Source organism: Narcine bancroftii, chromosome 10 (genome assembly GCF_036971445.1).
Source record: "Narcine bancroftii isolate sNarBan1 chromosome 10, sNarBan1.hap1, whole genome shotgun sequence".
NCBI classification, from domain to species: Eukaryota; Metazoa; Chordata; class Chondrichthyes; order Torpediniformes; family Narcinidae; genus Narcine; species Narcine bancroftii.
Window position 1 is genome coordinate 21867070 of NC_091478.1, and position 24965 is coordinate 21892034.

The following is a 24965-nucleotide window of genomic DNA, read 5'->3' on the forward strand; positions in this document are numbered from 1 at the left end:
GGGCATCTGCACATTTAACGTGATTCCTCTTTTTTCATTTAGTTTTGCTGCGCATGGCAAAGAATTTACGGCAAACAGCCGCCACTCAGTGTCTTCTTCCCGACCAAGCCGGTGACACTCAGAACGTATCAATGGAGCTCATCTCGAATTCAGACCCGCACTGGTGGCCGGGGGGGGGGGGCTTGAATGATTGACGGATGTATGGACCAATGGGCACCCGCTGCACCGACGGCGATGCGCTCCAATGAAGAAGAGGGGCGGGGTGGAGGGCTGCTGAGGGAGGCAGGGACCTGTCGTCTTCTCTCGAACCTCAGGCATCATCTCCTCGGCCGGTGAGTGGATGGGAATTGTGTTTTTTTTTGGGGGGGGGGATTGTGTTGGGGAGGGGGTGGGAAGGGGAGTCCTTCGGATGCTTGACCCCCCCACACTCCCCTCTACGAGTCTCCCATCCTCCGGAGGATTTCAGGGCCCAGGGAGGGAAATACCGCAACCACCCTGGTTACCTTAACATTTTACCTCGCCGGCTTGTTCTTGATGAATCCGGATGAGCTTCGGGAGTTTTCCCCAGTCAGACGACGGGCGTGGGAGGGACAAGTTTACCCCCTGACAGCCCTGGGACGGGTGGCACCGCGCCGGCTGCTCGTGGGCGCATGCGCACAAGAGCCACTGCCCTGGGGATGCCACTGAAGGGTTGCCCACTGATTCACAGTCAAAGAGTAAGGGACAGCAGGCTCTTCGACCTAAACTGACCCACTTGGTATTGTGCCTTCGAGGCCATGATCAGTCCATAATGGCCTTTGAATGTCAACATTGTACCTGCTTCCTCTGGTTGTCAATGACCCTCTGAATGATAAAGTTGCCTCTTGGATCCATTTCAGATCTCTCTCTCTCTCTCACCTTGAATCAACATCACCAAACGATAGGAAAGATATCCATAAGATTGAAAGAGTGCAGAGAAGATTTACTAGGATGTTGCTGGGACTTGAGGAACTCTGTCACAGGGAAAAGTTAAAACAGGCTCGGACTTGATTTCATGGAGCACAGAAGAATGAGTGGAGATTTGATAGAGGCGTACAAAAATCACGAGAGGTATAGATAAAGGCTAATAAGTTTTCCCTTTAAGGTTAGATGAGATACAAACCGGAGAATATGGGTTATGGTGGGAATGTGGTATGAGCTGCCAGCTAAAATGGCAAATGTGGACTCAATTTTAACAAAAAAATTGGGCAGGTGCATGATGGAATGGATATTGTGTGGGTGCAGGTCAGTGGAACTAGGCAGAACAATAATTTGACACAGACTAAAGGGCCTGTTTATTTGCTGTAATGTTCTATGGCTCTAGAATCATCAACCATGGGGGGGAAAAACTGAGCATTCACTTTGTCCATGCCCCTCATGATTTTATACCTCTATAATGTCATACCCCCCCCCTCATTCTTCATCTCCCCAGGGAATAAGGACCTCATATCCTACTGGAAAATGTTGAAGATGAATTACCAGGTTGCTGCAGTAACAAGCTATCACAGAAGGGTTGCCCAACACTTTAGAAGTGAAGATGAATTGCACTAGCTTTTTTTCAATCATTCACAGTCAAACTGAACATTTAAGCTCCACTCCTAATTATGTTGACTCCCTAATCTCCCAATGGCCTTGAATTTAGCAGTAGAGGCAGAAACCCCTCTCTGCATTCACACATTTAACAAGAACAGGAACATCCACTGGCTACACTCACTGACACAAGTTTGGTTCGACTGAGTTTCATTCATTATCTATTTTAAGTAATTTTTCATCATTTTGAAAATGTAGCTCAAGTACAAAATGAGATCATTATTCAAGTGAAATTATAGTTAAAGCACGATGTTTAAACTAACGCTGAAACTTTAAAAATACATAAATTATTAAATAAACATTTTTAACATTTTTTATTTAATATCTACCAAGCACAGCACATTGATCTATTCTGGTCCCTTCCATCCCCTCAACTTCCTATTGTGGCTGAACTATTTCTACAGGAAGTATGGTCAAGGGATAGGTGGGACTTTCTCCTTAGCATCAAAGAGAAGGTATAGTTGGCACAAATTTTCTGGCCTGAATGCCTTGTTCCTTTGCTCTGTAGTTCTAAGACTGTAAATCACTGGTAACTACAAATACTGGTAGTTGCATAGTGTGTCGTGATCTACAGAACACAGCTTCTCAGAAAACTGCCCCACTTTAAGGAAACGTAAGTTTTTGCCACCAGCAACTGCCTGGTTATCCCACTGGGTTGCACTGCCTGAGGTGAACAGTTTAAGGGTGCTGACATTAGAAGGGAGGTGGGGGCAGGGGGGTGGGGGAAGACAGAATATCTGATACAGAGAATAAGTCTAGTGCAGTGGTTCTCAACCTTTTTCTTTCCACTCACATAACTAAGTAATCCCTATGCCATCGGTGCTCTGATTAGTAAGGGATTGCTTAAGGTGGTACGTCAGTGGGAATTGAAGGTTGAGAATCACTCCTCTAGACCCAATTGTTACTGAAATACTTTGCTTAAGAAAAATTGTCATTGGCCCATTTCCTTTGGAGTTATGAAACCGTGCACATAACAAGTCAATCAGGTACAATTAAAACAGTGGTTTCCCCACCCACATACCACCTTAAGCAATCCCTTTCTAATCACAGAGCATCTATGGCATAGGAAATACTTAAAGTGGTATGTGAGTGCAAAGCAAAAGGTTGAGAACCACTGCACTAGACCCATTCTCTGAATTAGATATTCTATCTTTCCCCCTCTCCCTTCTAACGTCAGCACCCTCAAACTGCTCACCTCAGGCAGTGCAACCCAGTGGGATAACGAGGCAGTAAAGAACAAAAGTGAAAACACAGTACAGTGCTGGAGAAACTCAGCATACTTTATATAAGCAAAGATAAAGATACATAACCAATGTTTAAGGCTTAAGCCCTTCATCAAGGTAAAGGACAAGTTAGGTCTGTGCAGATTTAAATGAGAAGTACAATTGGTTGAATGTGAATAACAATTCTTCCACAAATCTAATTTTCATATAGTTTACATAATGTATTTCCTGTAATTGCAATCTGCAAAATAATCTGGTGTATCAATGAACAATATATGATTGCGCTTTGCAATGTTTCGCCATTTATTAAACAAGTCTTTAGGCCTTTTTATGGTCAAGTAAAAAAAAGGTGATCTTTACCTTTTATGATAATAACCTATAATGCAATCCAATGTTACTGTAATGAAGAGCAGAGTCGGGAACTGTCTTCTAGAGTTGAGGGAGGTGGAACGAGTGGTGCAGTAGCATTGCCCGCCACTGTGACATCAAACATGTGCACCGGGAAGTGAAAGTGCCGAGTTTGCAGATGGGTCCAGCATTATGTTTTTACACTATTGACCTACTGAGTTTCTCCAGCATTGTGTTTTCACTTTGAAAATTGTGCTTGAGTTGTGGGCTGATGATGTCATCAGCACTCCCCTTTGCAGCCTTTTATGGAGTGACTACACTCCACCTTTAAGTGTATCACGCTGGGCGGATGGAAGGTGGAGCTTATTCCAGCAGTCCATTTGCCTTTGGACCTTTGAAAGAGGAAAGTGCAGCAATGTAAAGGTGGAGAATCTGTCTTTACATTCACCTTTTTTTTCCTCTATAAAAGATCATTTTAATCAATGTTATATCATCAAGACCATTGCCTTCTTTATGAATATTTGTTTTTTTCCACATTAAGAATTGATTTCCAGTTTAGGTACAGAATTGTGTTGTTTTATTCCTAAAAGAATTTTCTTCAGTTTATGAAATCTGAACTTGAATAAACAAGAAATGTTAACTTATCCTTTTTGAGTTTTATTCGGTGTATGTAAAACTATAGTTCTGCCTTACCTTTGATATTATGAGTAATGGATTGTTTAATTTGATTTGCAGGAATTCTTGAATTTATTTCAAAATAACTTTCCACTGAAAACTGAGGCAAAATGGCTGCAAATTTGGCAAGTATTTGTTATCTCAATAAACACATTCCTGGTCTCTATATTCTACATGGAACCATCACCAGTACCTTGGGGGAAAAAGATGTAAGGTAAAGATTCCGTCGTACTGTTTCAGACTTCAAAATGAAAGAAGTTGGCATATTCATCTCCCATGCCTGGTAACATAACATGAATTTATGCATTCCTGATTATTGATGAATTGTTGGTGGACTACACCAGCATGGCTCACTCATTTGACTCGGCAAGAAGAGAATTTACAGATACGATACACGTCAGCAATCATATTGGTAGTACAAACTCAGCAACGCGGTACCTGTTGAAGAAGCAACACAAACAATTGAATGGACAGCCCAGAGCAACCCGATCTAATTCACCCATGGGCAGGGTGATCCTTATCACTGGTACTTCTCCAATTGATGGTAAGACCATATGTGCCAATTAACATTACAATAATATGCACTTCACATTCCGTTTTAAATTGGATCTGGTTACATAGTTAATTAGTATCTTCGCTACCTTAATGCCTTTTGACATTAGTCCAATGTGTGGGGCCTGCCATTTGAAATTGAACCATGTACATTTTCAACACAGGACGATTCAGCCCATCTTTCCATACCCTCTGGAAATGAGCTATAGAGACAAATTCTGTTATCACATTACCTCAATCTTAGCCTGTGTCCTTTATTTTTAAGTTCTGGGATGAATCCAGATGAATTACCCTTTTGCAGGATGTATTTTAGCTGCTTCACTTTTTAGTGAAGCTAAGGACCAAGCTGCCTACCATTTGATATTAATTGCAAGAAAAATTAGTAATATTATTCAAAGTTTACAAATAACATATAACCCATAATTCCCTTAAGAATCCAAAAGTCAACTGACCTTGCACATGAAAATACTCAGAGACTGAGCATTAACTAGCTTTTAGGTGGAGAATTTTATAAGAAGATTTATGAGATTGTTGCTTGAGCTATAGGGAGAGGACTTCATTCCTTGCAATGTAGGAGGATGGGGGTTGATCTTATAAAGGTATACAAATTATGAGAGGAATAGATCAGGATAAAGCAGAGAGAATGAGAATCGATAACTAGAGGATGTAGATTTAAGGAAGGGGTGAGAAATTTAACAGGAACCTGAGAGGTAACTTTCTTTTACACAGAGGGTGGTGAATTTTTGGACTGGACTGCCAGGGAGGTGGTTGAGGTGAGTACTATTGCAACATTTAAGAAAAATTTGTGGAAATACCTGAATACAATGAGTTTAGAGTGATATCAGCCAAACGCAAGCAGATGGGAAATTTGGGCCGGCAAAAGCATGTTGGGCCTTAAGGCCTGTTTCCACATTCCGACTCCATGACTAATTCCAAATTCATTACAATTTCAACAATAAAATATTGTGCTTGGATAGAACCGTTTGTGGATTAAAGGAGCAGATTTACAAGTGCCACTGAAATAAGGTGTAATGAAGACTTGGTCAATGCGGTGGACTCGTACTTATCACCTCATTTCAATGGCACTTGTAAATGTCTGTATGCCAGGAACAAAAAAAATTCTCTGCAGAATTTACACTTTCAGTTTGTTTTAAAAATTCTTTTTTAAAATGTGGACATCAGGAATATAGACGACTAACCAAGTTCACTGATTATGGAATGCTGATCAGTGATGCGGTAATTGTACCCTTGGGAAACAAAAGATGAAGAATAAAAGCACTGGTGAAAAGGGGCAAAAATATAAAAGATATTTGTGATTATTGAATTGATTATTGTCATGTGTACCGAGATGCAGTGAAAAATCTTTGTTTTTGCACACTATCTGGTCAAGTCGAGCTATACTTGAATACAGAGTAATGCTGCGGAGAAAGAAATTCAATTAATAACACAGAAAGGCCAACATAATTTCACAAACAAGAGGTCGCTGGGATTCAACATCCTTCTCTGTAACTGGATTCTGGACTTCCCAACAGAAAGACCACAGTATATCTGGGTTGGTCAGCATGTCAAGCATCGTCAAGCTGAGCACTGGCACACCTCAGGGCTCTCTACTTAGCCTGCTTATGTTCACACTGCTGGTGTCCACTTAACTAGTGACCTATTGTTGACCCACATCTCACTCGTTATGAAGGCACAACAGCAACTGGACTTCTTGAGAAAACTGAAGCGGGCAAGGCTATCAGCCACCATCATGCCTATCGAGAACATCCTGCTGACTATATCACAGTGTGGTACAGTTGCTGGAGATAAATGGATTGGAGCTCGATCCACAGGACCATAAGAGTGGCAAACAGGATCACTGGAGTCTCCCTTCCAAAACACCCCCATCCAATCAACATATTCTACCAAGATCATTGTCTGAAGAGGGTGCAAAAATTCATTGAGGACCCCTACCAACTGCACCTGTCAGGAAAGAGATGCAGGAATATCAGGTCCAGCACCACAAGGCTGAGAAACCTCTTCCACCAGGGACAGTAAGAATGCTGAATGACCAAAGGAACCGCTCACATTAATCATCCATGACTTTCATATTTACAAAACAATATTTATTTATCGTACTATATGAATGTTTGTCTTCATGTTCTATGTCTGGCTATGTGTCTGCGGTTTTACGCTGAGGGCCGGTGACTGCTGTTTCATCGGGTTGTACTCGTGCAATCAGATGAGAATAAATGACTTGGCATTTCATTAGTCAAAATCAGAGTTTACTGTCTGTTAGTCTCATAACAGGGTGAAACTGTCATTGAATCTGGTATTGGACGTTTTCAAACTCCTGCATCTTCTGCCCAATAGGGGAGGATAGAAGAAAATGCGATCAGGAAGTAGTGAGTTTTATAACATATTGGCTCCTTTCCTGAGGCTGCATATTGAGACGATAAGGGGAGGCTTGTATAGTCGACATTTTCCAAGTTCTAGTATTTCCCAATTTCAAAACCTGTCATCTTCACAGAAACATAAGCGACGGTATTCTGAATTACCATGTAACTATTTATGGAGCGGAAACAGGCCATGTCGGCCTTTCGAGTCTGCACCGGTTCACTAGAACAACTCCACTAGCTCAAACCTCTCGCTCTCCGCCAATAACCCTCCAACCCCTCACCTCCACGTACACATCCAACCTTCTCTTAAATGACAGAATGGACACAAGTCTTCCCACCAATTTTCATTAATCATTGTACCCAAGTCTGACTCCTATTTCTCCCTCGACCAGAATAATCCTGGTTTTGGACCCTCAATTTGGAGTACAAAATATTCTAGAAATACCATCTTATTAATTTAATAAATCAAACTTCGTAGTTGAAGCTGTAAGAAGCTTTAATTCATTGATTAAAAATGGATGAATATTTTGCATAACTTCACAGTGAGATTTACATAACAATAAGTAACAAAGCAAACTGTGCAATGATAAGATATTCAACTTTAAACAGATATTAAAGAAATACAGGATGAAATAAAAGATGAAATTAGATGAAATCAAAGAAAAATATCTCGAGAACTTGCACCTCTGTCATAATTCTTTGAAGAATGAGATATAAACTCTCAGTCCGCTCAGATATTATGACATCATTAGTAACTCTGGAGTGATATGTATTCCATGAAGTGACTCTATACTAACTCAAGAAAAAACTGTTAAAGATTAAACTTTTAATCAGGAAGACTCTTCCTTAATGTGGGGAAATGCCTCATTGTAAAGTTGGAATTTAGGATCTGTGTAGGCTCTGAACATAACTTTGGAATATTTATCAAAGTAGGAGGAGGAATTATGGCTAGTATTTTATGCCTTTCTTTAAGTCAAAGAATTAGTTGCATTTATCCAAAACAGTAATATTTCATCTAAGCATTTTGCGGTTTTCATATTTTCTTAAAATAGAAGGTCTTTTGCCCTCAAGGAGTGCAGTTGCTTCTCGGATCATTCCCATCAATCCCATTCCCCTCACTTATTTCCCAATAAACTAATTACATCCTCCTTCCACCCAACAACACTCGGATTACTTGAAAGATTTCAAGCAACGTGGCTGAAGACAGGAACTTGCACCCTTATGTCATTTCTTTACTGACCTTACAGCATCCTCGTGTTTGTTCACAGCCACACTAAATAGAAATAGAAGCCTTCAACATGGTTTGTCCTGTATCCGAGTGCTTTCATCATGCTAATGGTATTTTGATTCCGTCACGTTCCAAAAAACATCCTGTCAACTTGCAAAAGACTCTGTAATTGCTTGCTGCATTCACGATGGGAAAGCTTGAAAAAAAAAACACAGATTTCTGAGAAGTTCTCTGGCTTGATTCAACATTTCCTTTTGCTTTCAAAAATCCATGACTTCATTATTAGTCCTGATATTGAAATTGCAAGAGAAAAACACTGAATAGATGCTCCAAGGTCAAACTGATGCTACTTACAAAATCTAGAAAAATGCCAATTCTACAGTACCGTAATACCTCATATTTCAAATGCTCACATAATGGAAAAACTAGCAAAATCCATTCTGCAAATCTCTTTCCTTTTTGGACACTCCTGACTGTACTCAAATTTTGTATAAAAGGAGTTTACAGGAATGTATCCTCAAATATTAGCTCAGGCCATCAAACGAGAGGTTGTAAAGGTTAAAACCTTGTGTTTTTGATTTGTAGTTAATTTTATGCCTATCCCTTTCTCAATACAAGTAATCTGAGTGTTGTTGGGTGGAAGGAGGATGTAATTAGTTTATTGGGAAATAAGTGAGGGGAATGGGATTGATGGGAATGGTCTGAGAAGCAAACTGCACTCCATGAGGAGTACAGTGTATTTTTTCAGCATGTTTGAAGAATAGTTTTGTTCCTTTACAATTAGCTCCTAAATAAAGGGTGTGAGAGTTAAGAGGTGTTTTCACTGCTCTCTGCAATCATAGACATGAAGTTAGAATCCACAGCCCAGAAATGAAGCACCCATTTACACCAAGCCTTTCAAAATCACACTTTATTCTTCCTACCTTTCCATCAACTCCCCCACATTTTACCACTCCCCTATATACATGGGGCAGTTTACAATAGCCATTTAACCTACCAATCTGTATTACGTACAGTCTTAGTTTCTGAATCTAAGGAAGGATATTTTTGCTATTGAGGAAATGCAGTGAAGTTTCTCCAGACTGATTCCTGGGATGGCAGGACTGACACATAAACAAACACTCGACAGGGTAGGAAAGCGCACTGGAATTTAGAAGAATGAGAGGGGATCTCATTGACACATTTAACATTCTGATGATTAGACAGGAGATGCAGGAAGAATGTTCCTGATGTTGGGCAAGTCCAGAACGGGGGGGGGGGGGGGGGGGGGGGGGCGTGCCACAGTCTAAGGGTAAGCCATTTAGAGCTGAGGTGAGTAGAACTCAGAGTTGGGAACTTGTAGAACCTCCTGCCACAGAAAGTTGTTAGGCCAGTTTATTAGCTGTATTAAAAAGGGGGATCAAAGGGTATGAAGATAAAACTGGAAAAGGATACTGAATTACTGAATTCACATAATCAGCTATGATTATGGTATATTGAATAGTGGTGCAGCCTCAATGGCCTGAATGGCCATCTGAACCTATTTTCTTTGGTTCCATATCCTTTGGATGTGGGAGAAAAGCCAGTAAACCCACACAACTATAGGGAGAAGATACAAACTCCACAGACAGGAGTGGAAGTCGGGATTGAAGATCACTCAATAGAACTGTGAGCTGGGTCTGTCGTCTCATTCTCATAAGGGAGATAGATAGAAGGCTATAGCAAATCTCTACAGAGATGCAGCAAATCTACAACAAAAACAGAAAATGCTGAAATACTCAGCAGGTCAAGTAACATCTGTGAAAAGAGAAATGGTAAATATTTTGGGTCCAATACCCCTCATAGACAGGAAAGAGAGGAAAAAATTAGTGTTCAGTAGCAAAGAAGGTGGTGAGGAAAGGGTATAACAAAATGAATATTTTTTTCACAAATTTATTTATTCGTTCAACAAGGTTATTACATACAGTAAAAAAAAGTTCATATTGTGAACAATAAAAAAATTTTATATATAAAAAAAAGAAGAGAAACAAAAGAAAGAACCCCACCTCCCCCCCCCACCCCTCTCAGCCAGCTCTCTTTAGGAGAGCCAAAGAGAAAAAAAACCTGAAATATATTTACTAAAATCTAATCAAAGTAAATTTAAATGTTAATATTCTGAATATAAAGACCACTTATTAAGAAAAAAAGAATAATTATCATGTAAAACATACGCGATTTTTTTTTCCATCAAAATGAATACTTCTGAAGGGGCTGGACCAAATGGATTACCGGTGGAATGCAAGTACATCATGCTTCTTTGTCTGTGCAATGTGTTAATATCCAGGAAATGGGTCGTGCCTGAAGGTCAGACTATACTAATATAAACAGAACACTGAAGCAAAATGATGATGGGTAGAAACTGTGAGCTCTGAAACAAAAAGAATCAAGGAGTTGGAGAACTTGATATAGAGTCGAGAAGGTTACAATAAGCCTGTACAGAAAATGGAGTGGTGTTCCTCAAGCTTACATTGGACCCTGTTGTAACAGCAGCCCACAGAGAATTGGTCAGACTGGTGAAGAATTAATGCAGCAGGCAACTGAAAGCTCAAGTTCACACTTGTGGACTGAACATGGGTGCTTGGCAGGCAATCGTCCAATCTGCATTTCACATGGAAATGCCAGTTCTTCATTGTTATGTTAAATTTGATCTAAGATTAGAATAATGCAATGAAGTGATTTTTTTTTCTCTCTCCACAGCTGGCACTGAAGACTGTGATTCTGCTGAAGCGATCCACAACATCACGGTGGGAAAAAGCCTCGATGGAAAGCTGGGATTTAGTGTCCGTGGAGGCTCTGAGCATGGTCTTGGAATATTTGTTAGCAAAGTAGAAGGAGGAAGTGCAGCTGGTAAGTGGTGTCTTACTAAATTATATCTTAATAAGTTAAGAATTGAGAAATGTACTATATGATTTTTTTTTGGCTTGAGGTCAAGTTGACCCTAGAAATTGCTACCTTTTACTTTAAAATTATTATTTGTTACCATTCTTTGCCTTCTTTAAGTTATCTTTAAGATATTAGTACCAAGCTTGTGTGTAAAGGAATGAACCATGTGAATGAGGAAATAATATAATACAAGTGTTAAGCTGTGAGACGTTTTTTTTGTTTTGTTTTTCTGTGTAGACCAAAGTGGCCTCTGCTTGGGTGATAAAATCATGGAGGTTAATGGAATCAGCTTCGAAAACATCACAATGGGAAGTGCTGTCAATGTACTCACTGGGAGCCATTGTTTACATTTGGTAGTAAGACGCTTGGGAAAAGTGCCAGGGATCAAATATTCTAAAGAACTGACCACATGGTAAGTAGGCAGTATGCTTAAACCGCCAGAAGGAGTGTAATTTGCTTTGATGTGGGCAGATGTTCTCACAAGCTCTTTGAGGTGGCTTCAAGTGACATACCTGAAAATTTTAAATTGAACAGAGGATTTATATTAATGAATTGTCAGAAATCCTTGGTTTAAATTTATGATGACTGTCCTAAAAGAATTCAAGATTTTGTTCTCAAAGTTGTGAATTGAAGGAATATCATCTACCAGAAATGAATTGGTGAGGCTTTCAACATCCAATGTGTCACGGCATTGCCTTTAAATTATTTCATTGTCCCTTGAAAATGTAGAGGAGACCATTTTTTTTCCATTTCATTCCAAAATATTAATTTAATCAGACAATTTCCCTCACCAAAAAGAAAACTTGAAGAAACTGGTAATCTGGAATGAAAATCAGAAGTGATTGGAATCATCTGAAGGCATGTGGTATCTGTGAATAGAGGAACAGAATGCCATTATTTCATTTGATCTTCTTCACAATTTGTACTAATCCAAAGCACAAATTAAGCCTCCCTGTGCATTTATTATTAATGCCAGTCCTAACTAACTACAAGCACTTGTGTAAAAGTTCCAAGCAATATTGTTCACTTAGCACTAATGCATAAATTATATCACTTCCAATATCTGTCAATGTATTCTAATTTTGTATACATGGTGTTGGAGGACGAAGAGAAGGACTGCACAGCATTTGAAATTTGATGAAGCTATTAGTGGATCCTTGATGATTTGGTCAGAGGGAGAAGATTACAGAGTTGTTATGAATCTCTTGCGTCAGTCAAAAGCATACGGGAGATAAATTTAATATGGGGAAATGTGTGATAAAAGTGTTAATGGGGAAATTCAAAGTATGTTGGGAGCTACAAATCATGGGATACGACTTTATAGGTTTCAGTAAATGGGGCTATGGTGGGCAGTCAAGCTGCTTCTAGGAATCAGATTGGAATTTTAAATGTATTAAGTAGTTTGGAAACATCTTGTATGTTTATGGCCTGTCAGGTTGAAATCTGCCAGCTGAAGTGAGATGAAAAAAGGACAGGGAGAAGGCAAGTTGATGGATACACAGTGTTTAGCTCTTCAGGAGGAGTGGTAATGTTTCTTCCTAGATCTCTGAGATTCTCCTTGTAAGTGCCTGGTCATGCAATTGGGAACAAGATGAACTGTTCAATCCTGTGAATTCTTGTATAACCATTCTTTGTACAACTGGAAAGGCAGTCTATCAATGGAGGTAAAGCCAGACTCATTTCCCCTTCTTTGTTAGTCGAATGATTCCTAATGGACAGCTCCTCCCTGAAAGAGTGGCAGTTAGTGCTGCTGCCTCCCTGTTCCAGGAACCTGGGGATTGACCATGACTGCTGCATCTATAGAGTTTGTATGTTCTCCCTGTGACCCAATGGATTTCTGCCAGGTACTCTGATTTTTCTCTAAAGATGGAATACTCTCTACTTGCCTACATAAATTGGCAATATGTATAACATTCATGCTTTTTGGGACTGATGCACAGGGGCTTTAGTGTGTATTATCTACAAAATGTTCAAAGTTCAGATTTATTGTTAGAGTACATATGTATCGTGCAGCCCGAAGATTCTTTTTTCCTGCAGGCTAGGCAGAGTTTCTACTTGTCGGAAGTGCAAAAAAACTGTACTGAAGAAAACATGCTTATGCAACAAAAAAAATTCAGTCATAAATAATGTGCAGTCTAAGGGGCCTTAAATGAGTCTCTGATTGGGTTTGTTGTTCAGGAGTCTGATGGTGGAGGGTTTAGCAACTGTTCCTGAACCTGGTGGTATGAGTCTTGTGGCAGCAACAAGAATAGAACATGTCCTCATGATGTCTATTCCCTGCGATTGCTGCTGCTCTCTGACGGTCGTGTTCCATGTAGGTTTTCTTGATGTGAAGAGAGTTTTGCTTGTGATATGTTGGGCTGTGTCCACTACCTTTTGCAGGGCTTTCTATATATCAGGCCATGATGCAGCCAGTCAGCACACTTTCCCCTACAATCTGCAATCTGTTGCTCAGGCGACTTGGACAGCACATCTTGATTGTGTGACCTCTGCTTCCAGGAAGTAAAAGGCAGCAGCTACATGGAAGTCAGGAGAATATGAACCAGACCTTATCGAGGGCTCAGTGGTGGAGAGGGTTGCGAACTTCAAATTGCTGGGTATCAACATCTCCGAGGATCTGTCGTGGATCCTCCATGTCAATGCAACCATGAAAAAGGCTCATCAGCGACTATACTTTGTGAGGTGTTTGAGAACGTTTGGTATATCACTGAAGACTCTTGAAAACTTCTACAGGTGTACTGTGGAGAACATTTTGGTTGGTTGCATCACTCTCTGGTATAGAGGTCCCAATGCTCAGGACAAGAAAAAAATTCCAGAGGGTTGTTAGTTCGGCCTGCGACATCACAGGCACCAGACTTCGTACCTATCAGGACATCTACAAAAGGTAGAAAGCAGCCTCTATCCTTGAGGACCCCCCACCACCTAGGCCAAGCCCTCTTCACTCTGCTACCATCAGGAAAATGGTACAGGGGCCTAAAGACGTGCATTCAGTGGCACAAGGACAGCTTCTTCCCCGCTGCCATCAGATTCCTGAATGACTTTTTGTACATTACTTTTATTTATTTAGTCAGGTGGTCGACGTGAATGATTGCACTGTGATACTGCTGTAAAACAATGAATGTCGTGACCTGCTCATGGCAATAAATTCTCATTCTGATGACCACCATCTGTAAATTCCCCTACCAATGATACACCATACTGATATGGAAATATCTATTGCTGGTCCTTCATTATCATTGGGTCTAAAAGTTGAAAATCAAATGAAATTTACAAAATGAAAATGTGAATCTTTGCCCCTTTTTGCTTGTCACTGAATCATGCAGAAAATCCTTGCAAGTGGATTTCACTGAAAACTGATCTGGCTGCAAAGATTTCATAGTGAATAGCTACAAAAGTTGGGATCAATGCTTGGCAACTAGTATAATTTTAGAGAGCAACTGGAGGAAAACATGCCCTCCCCAAAAGGAGTCAATCCCTTCAAGGATAGAAAGGGAGAAAATTTTACATTTTACTCTCAATTAACCTACATCCCTGGTACATTTCAAACAGTGGGAGGAAACTGGAGCCCATAGGAAAACCCCACACAGACACCGGGAGAACATAGTGCAGGATTCGAACCATCGTCTCGAACACTGGCACTGTAAAGGCATTGCGCTAACAGATACGCCAACTGTGCCACCCTGGAGGGAATTGATTAGGAAAGAATGAGAATCACCTCTGGATTTATTATTGTTCCTTCTTTACTTTCCTGAAATGGAGCCAAGTGTTACGTGTTTGAACAACTACTCTCTGCGGATCTAAATTTGAACTTCCTGCAACCAACCATTTTAACTCTCCAAACCATTCCATGTCTGTCCCTAGCCTCATCCACGTCCAGGGCAAGGCTAAATGTAAACTTAAGTAATAAAACATCATATTATTCCTAGACAGTCTTAAGCCAAATAGCATGAACATTTATTTTACTAATTGTAGGTAACCCCTAACCCCATCAGATTCCACTGTTCCTACTGTTCTTTGCCTGCTCCTGTATTGTATATTCTCCTGCTCCCTCCAATTTATTTCTGCCCCTACACTCCTCTAACACCTTCTGTCCAATACAATCAATGATGGACTCCATTATATACACAATTTTACCTATTGATAAAGGGATCACACCAAAACATTGATAGAAAATTTCTACCCATGGATGCTGTCTGATCAGCCAAGTTTCTCCACTAATTCTTTGTTTCCTCCTTGATGTATTCCATTGTTAACGTCCAAATGCTTCGGAGTAGTTACTGTTCTACATAAAATCTTGTGTGAGAAGTATTGTTTAACTATTTGGCTGTGCAAAGAATTACCATTTTCTATAGAATTCTGTTAATCTCACTGTGAGGAATTGCAAAAGTTGTGCTAGGTGCATCTCTAACTTTTAGGGTGACTTTCTGTTCTTCTAGTAAACTTTTGTATGGTGTGCTTGCAATTCAAGGGAGACATTTATATTTTAATATTATGACCAATTATGAAAACTGACTAGTTTTGGAACATTAATTGACAACTCAAGGGTTTGATTCGAGCACAAAATTAAACTCAAACCATTTATTTAAACAAGTTAATCACTGAATAAGAAAATTAAACTCAAACCATTTATTTAAACAAGTTAATCACTGAATAAGAAAATTAAACTCAAACCATTTATTTAAACAAGTTAATCACTGAATAAGAAAATTAAACTCAAACCATTTATTTAAACAAGTTAATCACTGAATAAGAAAATTAAACTCAAACCATTTATTTAAACAAGTTAATCACTGAATAAGAAAATTAAACTCAAACCATTTATTTAAACAAGTTAATCACTGAATAAGAAAATTAAACTCAAACCATTTATTTAAACAAGTTAATCACTGAATAAGAAAATTAAACTCAAACCATTTATTTAAACAAGTTAATCACTGAATAAGAAAATTATTAAACTCAAACCATTTATTTAAACAAGTTAATCACTGAATAAGAAAATTATTAAACTCAAACCATTTATTTAAACAAGTTAATCACTGAATAAGAAAATTATTAAACTCAAACCATTTATTTAAACAAGTTAATCACTGAATAAGAAAATTGTTTTCAAAATTACACTGCCATAAGAGCAATATTATCATGAATACTCAATTCATGTGAGGAGAATTAATTTACTGGGGAGGCACATTGGGACTATTTGCATGACTTGGCATTGCGTTGTATTTCATTTTGAAGTGATACACCAGTAATTTAATCCATAAATTACACAATACCATTTGGCATGATTTAATTACGATCTATTGACTAAAATAATTTTGAGGAAAAAAAGTTGACCGTTTGATTTTATGTAGATGAAAGATTTTATTGATGGTCTTGAACCAACAAATTTTCATTCCCTTAGAATCAAGTGCAAATGAAATATTTCACAACTGTTATGTGTTTTTGCATATCTATAATAAAAATCAGTATGTTTTTGCTAAATATTTTCCTAGTTAATATAATGGACATTGTAAGTACTAGAATATTATTTTGATACACTCTTGTTCTAATCCTTTTATGAATAAAGTATTTATTAATTATCCCATTGAAACTGTTTTAATTTTTTCACTCTGAAATCAAATATGTTTCAAACTTTTTTCCTAGTGGGCAAAAATACGATTTCTTTTGCTGCTTTAGGAGAAATTCATTCAAACTTCTCTGTCTGAGAGAAATATTTCCGATAAGATCACCTAAATCACACATTGAGGATGTTCTTGTGATGAAGCTTGCTGTTTTTGACCACTGGTATCAGAAGGAATAAAACCTAGAACAAAGAAGATGGAAGGTTGATTGTAGGAATCAGAGTTTGGTGGGATGGAAGGTTGAGGGGCCATGACAGAACCAAGAGAGTATGGAAGTAGCAAACCTTTTTTCAAATGATTAATATATTTCAGATTGCCAGATGGTCTGTGTCTCAATATGTTTTGACAATTTACTTCTGTCACACATAGACATCTTTTGGAAACAATTCCCATAAAGTGCGGCATGGTTGGCTTAGCGGTTAGCCCAACACTTTTACAGCGCCAGTGTTGGGAACTGGGGTTTGAAATCCATGCCATCTGTAAGGGGCTTGTATGTTCTCCCCGTTTCTGCATGGGTTTTCCTGAGGCTCCGGTTTCCTCCCACTGCTCAAAACGTACCAGGGGTGTACAATAATTGGGTGTTAAAAGAAGATTTCTGGTAATAGGATGGGGTGCTGAAGATCAAAATAGAGATTGGATAGGTGTTTGGAAAAATGATAAGTAAAAGTTGTGAAAATATGGCTGGCAAATAGGATTGGGAAAACAACTGGGTGCAGCAGAAAAGTGTCACAAGCAAATACTTGACAGAAAGGCCTATTTCTATGTAACTTCCAGTAATTTTTAAATGATCATGGATGTTGGCACATTTTGCTTACTGCATATAAGTTGTTTCTGATCTAGTAAGCCTTTTGTTTTTGACTATTAGGGTTGACACTACAACAAGGAGGATAATAGCAGAGAAATCTCGAAGTTCTGCAGACACTGTATCTGAGAATGGAGCCAGGAGAATTATCCATCTTTACACCAGTTCAGATGATGTGTGCCTAGGTTTTAACATTAGGGGTGGAAAGGAATTTGGCTTGGGAATATACGTATCCAGGTAAGATCCAGTTTTTGTTCAAGTTGCATGTAGAGTTGATTGGCATTTCGATTTTTGCCGGGTATTAAGGTTTTTAAAAAGTTATCTGATTGCTTTTCTTTAATGAAATAACATCAAACACAACTGCTGGCATATGCTATGCTGTCAGGGTTATAATTCTTTTTTATTTGTGGTGCCAACAATCATTAATGTACAGTTAGTTCCACTGTGTTAAACCTCCAATGACTAGTATTCAGTCCCAATCTTGGCTGGAATCATTTGCATTCTTCCTGTGCATGTGATTTCCCCCCAGGTGCACCAGTTTCCCCTGATTTCCAAAGACATGCAATTTGGTTGGTTTGTTGCGGTAGCGTTCTTGCCTTTGTCAGGAGCGGTGTCATCTGTTGCTGATGAAGTAAGCAATGCAACTGCAATGATATGGTTTACTGTATGTACTAGCCAGTACAGACATGGGCTGGTCCGCCCTCCTGATGACATCCTCTCCTAGACTCCACCTTGGACTCCTCCCTCCCCTGTGACCCAGACCATAAAGATCGAGTCACCTCTTCCTTCCCTAGCTTGGACCCGGGCCAGCAAGTCTTGTGTGTAATAAAGCCTATCGTTCCCCTCAGTCTTTGTCTTTGTAATTATTGGGGCAACTGGTAGTGCCCAACAGCGACGCGCAGGAGTATTAGCACACATGCGCGGGTGTGTTAAGCATCAGTATATGGGTGATCCCTGACACTCTCACTCTCCTCTTCCTGCATCTGAGATTCATCATTCTGAAGATTTTGAGCAGAAGTATTTTCATTCATGCCACCAAACGAACTTAATCGTTGTGACTAATCGTGATTAGATTGGAATTTGTAAGATATACATGAAGTGCTTGGTTGGAGTGTGGAATTGTAAATATGATCACTTCATGGCTGGTTTTATTTATGCAGTGGAGCATGCCATCAAAAATAAAGATTATTAGGATCCAAGGCAGATTTTCTCAGTTTGTCATCACAAAATTCATTCTACTCCATTCTGGAGAGACTGCAGAGATTAAATTAGCCAACAGCTATGGTGCAAAATGGGCTTCAAGCCGGCCATTTTACCCAAATTTGTTATATTTCAAGTTGGTGAGAAATAAATCACATCGGAGTTGCCTTCAATCTATTTTGGGTGTCTGGCGTTGACCGTTTCAATTGGTCCTTTTTTCTTTGCATAGTGGCTTTAGGAAAGTTTCTCGACATCATAAAGTCATGAGTCATTTACACTTTTTTAACAGACAACATTTTTTTATAAGCACAACTTTTGAACCTATTCCTTTCCTCTTGAAGACAAAGTGTTGCATGCGCATCAGGCATGTTCAGTATCTTGCCCGAGTAGCCCTTTTTAAAGGGTACGAATTACAAGAAGAGGTTGGACAAACTTTAGGTTGTTTTCTCTGGAGCACCAAAGACTGTGGGAGGACCTGATAGAAGTTCATGAGATGGATTGATAGAGTAAACAGTAAAAATGTTTCTCTTAGAGTAAAAAGCATCAAGTACAAGAGGATGTGGACTTAAGGCGAGAGCATGAAAGTTGAAAAGATGTGTGCAGGGCTAGTTTTTGCATGGATAATTGTAGATGCTTGTAAGTGGTTGCCATAGATAGTGGTGGAAGCACATATGATAGTCATGTTTAAGAGGCTTTTGGGCATATAAATATGCATGAATTAAGGATCCGAATTTATTATTATAAACGTGTCATGAAATTGGTTGTCTGCAGCAATTTCACAGGTGTCTGCGGTTCATTGTCCGTTCAGAAATCTGATGGCAGAAGCTGTTTTTGTCCTGTTGTGTGTTCGTCTTCAGGCTCCTGTACCTCCTTCCTGAAGGTAGTAGTGAGAAGAGGGCATGGCCTGGATGGAGAGGGTCCTTGATGATAAAGGCTGCTTTCTTGAGACACCGCCTCTTGTGGATGTTTTTGATGGAGTGAAGACATTGTTCCCAACTATCTGTGGCCTTTTCCTGTCCTGCACATTGGCACCTCCATACCAGACAGTGATGCCACCCGTCAGAGTGGCCTGTAGAAATTTGCAAGTCTTCGATGAGATACCAAATGGAGGGATGAAGATCATGTAAAGGCAAAAGATTTTTTAAGCTCAATTTGGCATAATGTTCAGTGTAGATCAAAGGGCCTATTCATTGCTGTACTGTTCTATATTCTATATATGCAAACTGAGGTAGCAAGGATGCAGATCAAAATAATGTTCCCATGCCCAGCACCAATAAAGGATCACTGTCAGAATCCTATTTTTACTCTACCCTTCACAACCCAAAAGTACCCACTGCTTCCCTGCACAGAGATTTAGCACAGCTAAATTACCTCATTTGCACTTTAGGAAAACAAATGTAACATCACAGATATTCTAATTGCTTGTGTTTATTTCATTGAATCCCATTTAATTAAAGATCATTATTTAATGGCAGAATTGATCCTGGAGGACTTGCAGAGCAGAATGGCATCAAAGTTGGAGACCAAATCCTGGCAGCCAATGGAATAAGCTTTGAGAAAATCACCCATAGCAAAGCAGTAGAAATCCTCAAGAGTTACACACACATTATGTTGACAATAAAGGTACGAAGCACCTTCCACATTAATATATGAGTGGAGAATGGAATTTTACACTTCCAAGATACTTTTAAGCAATCTGCAGCTCAGATTTACTGCCGCTGTTCCTGAAATAGTTACGGTACGAGAAGATCAACATGGAAAATATTCCCTTCTCCTAAAATTATTGGAATTTGGCAAATGGCATGTACATTGGCTAAATGCCAATATTTAACAGATAATGAGACATTAAATAGATGTGTTTATAAACAACTTGACAAACAGCTGGTTTAAAAAGTGTCCCACAAACCTGGTGTGTAAGAGTACTTTGTTTATGACTTATACTGAAATGATCATTATTATACCCACTACACTGAATACGCTGACAATGTATGGCAAATAACAAAATGAAAGCATTCTTTCATTAATCCTGCAGCTCATTCATTTTGCTGTGAAGTATTACTGGAGGTAATTATACCCTTGAGATCACAGCAATTGACAGTGCTTTCATCTGAAGAGATTAACAGATGGCAAAGTAAATTAAAAAAAACACAAATCTGGAAGCTGTGGAAACTCTGAATATCTTCCAACTGGAATGTCAGTTCTGGCCCTGCATTCACAAAATTGTGAATAAGGAGGGGGGAAGGACAGGAAACCGGGAAGTATGGGTTTTGTAAACCTCTTGTGGAAATTAATACCAGGACACCTTTTAAAATTGTTTTAAGTTTCCTGAACAGGCTGGTATTATCAAGTGGGAGAGCCATCTGAGAACCAGAGACAAGAGGAGGATACTGGGTATGAGGAAGCAATCTTTTGTGATTGTTGATGAGTTTGCATTCAGAGGATGACTATGGTCAAGCTTGTGTAGTTGGAGGAGGAATAGCAAGTCCCCTGGGGCAGAAGTGTAAAGTTGGAGGGAGAGCAGGCAAATAGAGGCGATCAAGCTCTGAACTGATGTTGGGTCAGAGGGTGATGAGATCATAGCAAGAGTGCACTCCTCAAGACAGTGATTCTGGTTGGGAGGTTATAGGAAGAAGTTAAAAATTAGTTGGAAAGAAAATATCATCTTAGGGTAAACACACACCAAAATGCTGGAGGAACTCAGTTGGTCTTGCAGCATCCATAGGAGATAAAGATATATTGGTGATTTTTCGGGCCTGACCCGTTCTTCAAAGAATAAGCAAAGAAAAAGGAAATCTCAGAGACCGTGTTGGCTGGGAGATGAGTACAGAACAATAAAAATTGTTAATCGGATATGATAAGGGGAGAGATGAGAAATTATTTTGTCTGTGTGAATGGAGGCAAAGGGAAAAAGGAAGAGAGATAGAGCTGGTTGAAGCAGTTGGGGGGGGGGGGATGGTTAACAAAAGCCAGAGAAGTCTATCTTAATGCCATTTGGTTGGAGGGTGCCCAGATGGAAGACAGACGAAAGATCACATACCCAGAGAAGAAACGTTATAGTTAAAAAAGATTGTGGTCACTGGAGAGATGACGTTAAGTGGGAGAAAACTTAAGGTCAGCAATTAAAGATTGCTGTAGCTTAGGATGGATGTCTGTGAAAAGTTGGTAGCAATTCAGAATAGATGGTCGTGGTGTGATGTGGGTAAACAGTCTTACTGGCCACAGAATCTCAGTAGCTGGTTGTGGGGAGGGAAATATGACTCTTGCTTGGAGGAAACATTCCTGACCAGCCTGTTAAATTCCACTAGATAGTGAACTTTTCCTTTTATCTGCTGGGAAATGAGTAAATATGTAAGGTTGTAAAAAATACTCAGGAGGTCCTCTGAGAGTAGATCATTCTCTTTGCTTTTGTTAAAGATGGAAATGGGAAGATTGTGGTTAGGTCTAAAACTGTTTTCTACTCTCTCAGCATTCCTGTCTTTGAGTGAAACTAAAGGAGTAATTTATGCAGTTTCTAAAATGTTCAAGACCAGGAAAACTGTATTCTATCACATCCAAATCTAGACAATCCAGTATTCTTAACAATATTATAACAATACATAAGAATACTTTACATATTTTAATATAATTTATATAACTTGAAACATAATGGCTGTAGTTCAATCACAGCCTCCAAAATGATTAACTGAAACTGCAACTCCAATGAAATTATAATATATTCAGTGGGGCTGTGAAATTTTTGCATTTCTTTTTATTTTGGACATTATGGAAAACAAAATTGCATTATGGATTAGGAATCTTGGTTAAATTTACTCAGATTCATTAAGGAATTAAGACTGGAGATGAAAGAGCAGAAGTTGGCAATCGAGGGGAAGGCTGTCAGAAACTGGAGGCTTAAATGCAATAGGATTTATGGGGGAGTGGGTTTAATGGTTACGGGAATGAGAAGACCCATAAACGTACAGACTTGCTTGGAGGTGTGGAGCACACCTGTTCCACTATGATAGCTAAATTCCATCTGCTTGATTAATTTGCTCCTGTCTCCATTTTGCTGTTGGGTTTTTAAATCAAATTCCCAAACACAGCTGAGAGTATGCTCTTATGCTGCTCTTGAGAACAGCACCCATGAATACCGGGCAATCTGTTGATGTCAGTACAGTAACAAGCATCCACGTGGCATTTTCAGGACGTATCTTAGATTTAGTTTTTAGCAGCAATTTCTGTTTCCTGGCCTGCTGCTTTGTTTGGAGTTGGTGGGGTGGGGGGGGAAGGGGGTAGAGTACAGAAGGTTGGGAGAGACAGGTTTAAGTTTTTGTCCTTAAGATGAGAACATTATCCTTGAAACATCACAAGCATTATGTTTTACAACTGCATGTTGGTTTCCTTGTTAAAATAGAGGGAAGTATTAAAGTTGCTGAATTAATATCACAATAGAAGACAAATAAACCCATCCCAGCCCTTGGATGCAAGTACTTGGGCTTCAGATTCACTTTTAAATACTATTTAAATGTGATAGGCATTTACTAAGCTTTCAGGCAGTGAGTCCCAACATCTACTTTTTTCTGTGGAAAAAGGGATTTTTCTCACTTCTTCTTGTCTGTAAATTAATTACTATGAACCTGTGCCTTTAAGTTTTGCTGAAGGAAATTGGTCATTTTCAATTGGATTTCATGGTTTAATACACTTCAACAAGTCTCCCCTCAGCCTTCTCTATTCCAAAAAATACAACCCTTGATCCTATCTTACCATGTAGCTAAGAAAATTCCAGTCCGAAAGCATTGCGGAGCTCTTCCACATATTTTTTCGTTTTATCACATTTTTTTTGTAACATGACCAGAAATGTATACAAAACTCTCAAGTATGGTCTACAATGGATGCAATTCTCACATATCTGATTTCATATTTCACATGTTAACTGATAAAGGAAAGTATCCAGTATGCCTTGTATTGACTCTCCCTGATACCTTTAACAATCAGTGGACATTTTCTTCAAGATCTCCTGTTCCTCTACATCTGCATCATCCTCCTATCCAATTGCATATTCTCTGAGTTATTGCAGCTCCCTAACTTTCTCATATTCTCTGGATTAAATTCCATCTGACATCTCTCTGTTCTTCTATATCAGTCTGAATAATCTATACCTTCCTACATTCTGAAATATTCTTCCTCATTTATCAATCACATAAACATTTTTAGATAATTTTCCAGCTTCTACTTTTTTTTGTCCAGGTCATTACCATATGCTACAAAATGATTGAATAGTCTGCAAGAATGGGGCCAATTAAAAATCCTAGCATAATAGGTTATTAGTAATTGTAGTATTCCATTATGTGCTGTTGTCATGTAATGTGCCCTATTTAACTTTTCACCTGGAAAGAGTGCTTCAGGGAATTTATTATTTAACAGCTTCTCAGATTAAGTTCTCTTCTAAATCCAGTTGGTGAAATGATTGATGTATTTCATGTATCTAAATAGGAGGTTGGCAGATATCCTGCGTACAAGGAAATGCTAGCTGAATACAGCTGGCTCACCAAATGTAAGTACAATGCAGAAGAGTCTCCGAGTGTTCCCATTCAAAGTTGCTTCTCAATTTTCTAATGCTTATAATTATATTTTATATTTGTTTTGTTTCATTGTATTTCCTTATCCACACGGCGTAAGAAATGTGAGACATTTTCCTTCCAGAATATAATACTGAAAAAAAGCTGCATATTTTATTGTTCATTATTGATCACCGTTTGAAAGAAATTAGTTCCACCAAACCTTAGTCCAGGGGTCATCAGCCCCTTCATGGAATCCTTGATCCCAGCTCCCGACAGGAGTGGGGACCCGGGCTCTACAATTCTTTCGACCCCAGAAGTTCGATCGACCCCTCCCACCAAGCATTTTTTTTACCCCCTTGGACAGTCCCATTGACCCTCCCAGGAGTCAATATAGGCCATTTTGGAGACTCCTACCTTAGACTCTTTCCATAATTTAAAAAGATGTGCACTTTTTTAAAGCATCTTTCCCATCTGGAACTGGAAGGACCTAGTTAAGTTAATCTGTCTCCATGTCAGTCAGTCATTGGGAATGCCATGGATAGACATACAGGGTACCTCCTTTCTCTTTGTCACTGGGAAAGTATCTTTATTTGAATAGTTATTCCAGTTTTTTTTCCTTACGATAGTTGAAATAGGGAACTGCCCAGGTTTCATTTTCCCACTGCCCCTTGAAGCCACAGTATTTGAGACTGGTTTGCTCTTGAAGTATAGGTGTAACAAATCATCTGAAGATTGTTAATCTTAAATCATACCACTGACACTACTTGAACATCCTGTGTCTTGAGATGACTGACAATCAATAGGCATAGCTATCTTCCTTCACTATTGGTATGACTGATCAATGAAGCACTTTTACCAATCCCCATTGACTTCAGTTTTGCTAGGATTC

General features: G+C 39.1%; 1 protein-coding gene across 1 annotated transcript in view; it reads left to right on the forward strand.

The window, feature by feature from the left end:
• Nucleotides 1-254: 254 nt before the first annotated feature.
• Nucleotides 255-24965, forward strand: part of pdzd7a (PDZ domain containing 7a) — an 83568-nt gene continuing 58857 nt past the window's right edge. The window contains exons 1-7 of the mRNA XM_069899475.1: nt 255-332; nt 3915-4398; nt 10728-10877; nt 11151-11325; nt 17400-17573; nt 20012-20159; nt 24009-24069. Of these exons, the coding sequence (XP_069755576.1) occupies nt 4200-4398; nt 10728-10877; nt 11151-11325; nt 17400-17573; nt 20012-20159; nt 24009-24069 (907 nt within the window). The 5' untranslated portion in view covers nt 255-332; nt 3915-4199. The remainder of the gene's footprint in view (nt 333-3914; nt 4399-10727; nt 10878-11150; nt 11326-17399; nt 17574-20011; nt 20160-24008; nt 24070-24965) is intronic.